The sequence below is a fragment of the Gekko japonicus genome, unplaced genomic scaffold (genome assembly GCF_001447785.1).
Source record: "Gekko japonicus isolate JY-2015 unplaced genomic scaffold, Gekko_japonicus_V1.1 scaffold3429, whole genome shotgun sequence".
Classification (NCBI taxonomy): domain Eukaryota; kingdom Metazoa; phylum Chordata; class Lepidosauria; order Squamata; family Gekkonidae; genus Gekko; species Gekko japonicus.
Window position 1 is genome coordinate 118,318 of NW_015168149.1, and position 5,608 is coordinate 123,925.

Below are 5,608 nucleotides of genomic sequence, written 5' to 3' on the forward strand. Positions count from 1 at the left end.
TAAGACCAAGTTTTATTCAGGTACAAGCTCTCCCTCCTCCGCGAGGACAGATCTGCACTTCCCCCCCCCCAATAGCTAGCAATCCAAGACAGTCCAGCGGCGCCTGAGCGGTGGGGGTTGCCTTCTGACACACTTTCGGTGATGTCAAGGTGTGTGGCATATGCAAATAAGTTATGCTAATGAGCTCCTGCACCTCTTTTTCTACGAAATGACCCCTGCCGAGCACACTTGATTAGCCAGGGACTCACAACTGGGCAACCTCTTCCTCTCTTCCCTTCCACCAACAGCAGCAAGGCCAAAAGCCTCCCCCCCACCCCCGGAGGAAGGGAATGAGAGCGCGTGTGGGAGAGGGACTCACAGTGACGGGTGAGAGATGGGCTCTAACTGAATGCAGAGACCAGAGCCTTCCTTGCCTGCGGGCTCCTTAGTCTCCTCTTCCCTTGTGAAGCAGCTCCCCAACCAGTGCGGCCAGTTTGAGAACGAGGAGTTCTTTAGGAAGCAGGGTGGAAGTGGAGCCGAGCCCGGGCAGCAGCAACATGGCGGCTGCACACGGGGTGGGGGAACTCCACACTTCATTTTTAATGAGGGGGTGAATAAGAGAAGAGTGGAAGGAGATAGAGCGGCATCGAGGAGACCCGGCGGCTAGTCTGCTGTTTCGCTTCTCTTTTCTGCCCTGGGAAGAGGAGGAAAAAGGGGGGCGTTGAAGTCGGGAGGCCTTTGAAGTTGGGGCGTCCAGGCCCGACCTCTTAAGACCAACAACGTTTTCAAGGTGTAAGCTTTTGTGCATGCACACAAAAGCCTATACCCGGAATTAAACTTTGTTGGTCTTCAAGGTGCCGCTGGACTCAAACACTGCTCTGCTGCTTCAGACCAACATGGCTAGTCACCTGAATCTAACAACAAGGTAGTAACTGAGATACTTCTCTCAGGGTAGTTTCAGGTGGGTAGCCATGTTAGCCTGGAGCAGAGGGGTGAAAGAGTGGCGAAAGTGCCACCAAATCACAACTGACTTTTATGGAGATCCTGTAGTGCTTCCAAGGCAACAGACAAACAGAGGCGCTCTCCTTGGCGGTCTCCCATCCAAGTACTAACTGAGGTTGACCCCGCATAGCTTCCAAGATCTGACGAGATGGGACTAGCCTGGGCCATCCACGTCAGGGTCCTGTAGTACCAGCAGAACAAAATCTGAGTCCGGTTATACTTTAAAGACCAACATTTTCCAGGGTACACGCTTCCATGGGTTGAAATTCATTCCATCAGATGCAAATGAGAACGAAGGTCCATCAGCCCTTATATCCAGGTCAGAAGGTGGGAGCCGCTAATCTGTGAGCTCATTCATACCTTGGTCTGGAGTAACTCTACATGGGACTGGACTGCCAATATATGCTTCACACCTACTCAGAACTGACTTATATTTTCAATGTGGCCAGCCAGTGAGCAGTGACTCACAAAAGCTCCTCCCCTGCCACAAATTTTGTTAGTCTTTAAGGCGCTACCGGACTCTTGCTCTTTTCTAGACTACACAGTGGCACACAAACTGAACTGTGGCATCTGTATGGCTGACGGCTGCAATCACTAATATGGCAGTTTCTGGTCTGGCCCGTGCGTAACTGCAGAAACTAGACGCTGCACATCTCTCGCTTAGCACACTCTGATTTCATGAGCAAGGAAGGATGTGGTTCTACCTCGTAGGTGATCAATTGCACCTCTTATCACATCCCTTTGGCACTTCTGCACAGACAGCGTAACATGCACTGAAAATGAAAGGGGGGGGGAACGGGGAAATCAGCACCCCAAACCCTGAAAGCCAAGCTATACAGTCACAAGAATCACACCATGCGGTTTTTGCTGGGCTGCACCCACTCCGGATTCCGTAAAGATGGAATCACATGCCTGAATGCTCCCCAATATCGACAGATAGACAGACAGACAGACAGACAGGCAGGCAGACAGATGATAGATAGATAGATAGATAGATAGATAGATAGATAGATAGATAGATAGATAGATAGATAGATGATAGATAGACAGACAGATAGATGATAGATGATTGATAGACAGATGATAGATAGATAGACAGACAGACAGATAGACAGATGATAGATAGACAGACAGATGATAGATAGATAGACAGACAGACAGACAGATAGATGATTGATAGATAGATGATTGATAGATGATAGATAGACAGACAGATAGATGTTAGATTGATAGGTAGGTAGGTAGGTAGGTAGGTAGGTAGATAGATGATAGATAGACAGACAGATAGATGATAGATGATTGATAGATAGATGATAGATAGATAGACAGACAGATAGACAGATGATAGATAGACAGACAGACAGATAGATGATAGACAGACAGATGATAGATAGACAGACAGACAGATAGATAGATGATTGATAGATAATAGATAGACAGACATATAGATGTTAGATTGATAGGTAGGTAGGTAGGTAGGTAGGTAGGTAGGTAGATAGATAGATAGATAGATAGATAGATAGATAGATAGATAGATAGATAGATAGATTCAACGATAACTTTCCATGCATGGAATACTAGCACAAGGAAAGGCTGAGGGACTTGGGAATGTTCAGTCTGGAGAAGGGGAGGTTGAGGGAGGACATGGTTGCTCTCTTGAAGTATCTGAAGGGCTGTCCCTTAGAGGAGGGCAGGGAGCTGGTCCTGTTGACAGCAGAGGAGAGGACTCGCAAGAATGGGTTTAAATTAAGGGCGGGAAGGTACCAGCTGGATCTTAGGAAAAATGTTTTTATAGTACGAGTAGTTCAGCAGTGAAATCGGCTGCCTAGGGAGGGGGTGAGCTCCCCCTGATCGGCAGCCTTTAAGCAGTGGCTTGACAAACACTTGTCAGGGATAATGTAGGCTGATCCTGCATTGAGCAGGAGGGTTGGACTCGATGGCCTGTCTGGCCCCTTCCCACTTTACAATTCTCTGTCAAGGAGAAGCAGACAATTAGAGGGAAGCTTTGCAGGGAGTTTTAGGGTTATGGGAGCTCATTAAGAACATAAGAGACGCCAATGTTGGATCAGGCCAAAGGCCCATCCAGTCCAACACTCTGTCACACAGTGGCCAGAAATACCAGGTGCCATCAGGAGGTCCAGCAGTGGGGCCAGGACATTAGAAGCCCTCCCACTGTTGACCCCCCCCCCAAACACCAAGAAGACAGAGCATCACTTGCCCCAGAGTCCCTATCTATACCTTGTGGCTAATAGCCACTGATGGACCTCTGCTCCATATGCCTATCTAATTCCCTCTTGAAGCCGTCCATGCTTGTAGTCGCTGCCACCACTTCCTTCAGGCTCACCTGCCCAGTCTAGCAAAACCTGCACGATGGTTTTTCCTGCTTGTTTAGTCTGGCTTTGATAGTGTCGAAAAATATGTAAGCCTCAGGTCAAGCCAAATTCAGAAACTATCCTATGGGCTTTTCTGCACTCTAATTTTTATCGTTTGTGTGCCCGTAGTGTGCCTCCCCCTTTTCTGCACGTCTTTTGCTCACTCTAGTGGTGGCTTTGATATTACACCACTTGCAAGAAATAAGCCAGAGATATAGCGATGTAATATCAAAGCCACCACTGGAGGGAGCAAAACACATGCAGAACAGAAAAAAAGCGAGGCAAGATGGGCACACAAGCAACAAAGCAAGCAAGAGTGCAGAAAAGCCCAACAAGCTGGGGAGAAGGTGTGTGGGAAGGGAGAGAAAGAGATGATCTCCAACAAAAATTTTTTAAAATCATGAACATTTAAATAATTCAAAAAAATATATCTAAAAACATAAACTCCTGTTTAGACTTAACAAAATAAAAGGTAACTTAACAAGAAATCATCTCCCATGAGTTATTATTTTATTTACTGACTTCAGTTATATCCTGCCTTTTCTTCCAATGGGAACCCAAAGCAGCTTACATTAAGAAAATAAGAGACGCCAATGTTGGATCAGGCCAAAGGCCCATCCAGTCCAACACTCTGTGTCACACAGTGGCCAGAAATACCAGTGCCATCAGGAGGTCCAGCAGTGGGGCCAGGACATTAGAAGCCCTCCCACTGTTGACCCCCCCAAGCACCAAGAAGACAGAGCATCACTTGCCCCAGAGCCCCTAGCTATACCTTGTGGCTAATAGCCACTGATGGACCTCTGCTCCATATGCTTATCTAATTCCCTTTTGAAGCCATCCATGCTTGTAGCACCCACCACTTCCTGTGGCAGTGAATTCCAAGTGTTAATCACTCTTTGGGTGAAGAAGTACTTCCTTTTATCCATTCTAACCCGACCGCTCAGCAAGTTCATGGAGTGCCCACGCAGTTTCATGGAGTGCCCACGAGTTCTCCTCGCCTCCATTTGTTCTCCTCGCCTCCATTTTATCTTCACAACAACCCTGTGGGGTAGGTGAGGCTGAGAGAGTGTGACTGGCCCAAGGTCACCCAGTGAACTCCCATTGCACAAGTGGGGACTCCAGCACGGATCTCCCAGACCCCCGTCGGACACTCTAACCCCACGACACCACAATGGATCTGCTCACACTCAGCATACCTTTCCCCTGGCGAATATAATATCTGGGACATCGTAGTTATAGAACTCATTAGTAGCTGGGACATCCTGAATCGAGACGACGTCAACCACACCAGGCATCTTGAGGGCTTCTGAAGCGTCTATTGATCTGAGTGGAGGAATCAAAAGGCACAAAGCCATTGACTACGGCGAGGCACACGGACGACGAAACCCACAGAGAAAATTCGCATGAACTCCTGAAGGTGCCTTATACTGAATCAGACCACTGCTCCATGAAAGTAAGTATTTTCTTCCTCTGCTTAGTAGTGGGCTCCCCAGGGTCTTAGGTCAAGGTCTTTCACATCACCGCCTACCTGGTCCTTCCACCTGGAGATACCAGGGATTGAACCTGGCAACTTCTGCTTGCCGATCCATTCATCTACCACTGAGCCACGGCCCACTCTCTCCTCTTTTGCCATCAAGTCACAGCTGACTTTTGGCAACTCCACAGTGTTTCCCAGCTCCACTTCTTTGGCTCCTACCTCATCACTGCCGTCACACAGAAAGGCGGAACTTTTCTAAACCACCAGGAGAGAGTTCACTTTCAAACGCCACCCGCCTGCCCAGGCCCAATGATACACAGCGGCACATACACAATCTTTGCATGGGCTTTGGAACTGGTTACTAGAACCAGGAAGAGCTCTTCATCCACGGCACGGATGTCATCACAGTAAAGAGCCTCCCCCGTGGCGTGTTTAAGACCGGCCTGGTGCGTGATCGGGCGGCCGACTGGGTCTTCGGCAAGTTGTCCTGATGCCACATCCTTCTCAATCGTCACAAAAGACAAAAATAAGAGTAAAAGTCAAGATGTCCCCGAGTTTCAGCCCCAAATTCCGTCTTTGTAAGCCTCCACCTCTTTGTACAGCTACCAGTAACTACAGACATAATTAGGCAAGTTGCATTCTAATATAATATGTAAGCTAAAAGAAAGAATGGCTTGGGTGTGCTTTCGGCATCATCAACAAGGCATGGCTTGGATCCCACAGTAAATGGGAGGCATTTTCACCAGCAGAGGGGGACTTCTTGGTTTCTCCCCTCCCA

At 48.1% G+C, this 5,608-nt stretch overlaps 1 protein-coding gene across 1 annotated transcript in view; it reads right to left on the reverse strand.

Annotated features, from left to right (window-relative positions):
- Nucleotides 1-5,608, reverse strand: part of LOC107113600 (aldehyde oxidase 1-like) — a gene marked incomplete at its 5' end in the record, with an annotated part of 71,318 nt that overhangs the window by 36,558 nt on the left and 29,152 nt on the right. Inside the window, 3 exon segments of the mRNA XM_015414948.1 lie at nucleotides 3,479-3,516; nucleotides 4,492-4,676; nucleotides 5,161-5,330. Coding sequence (XP_015270434.1) covers nucleotides 3,479-3,516; nucleotides 4,492-4,676; nucleotides 5,161-5,330 — 393 coding nt within the window.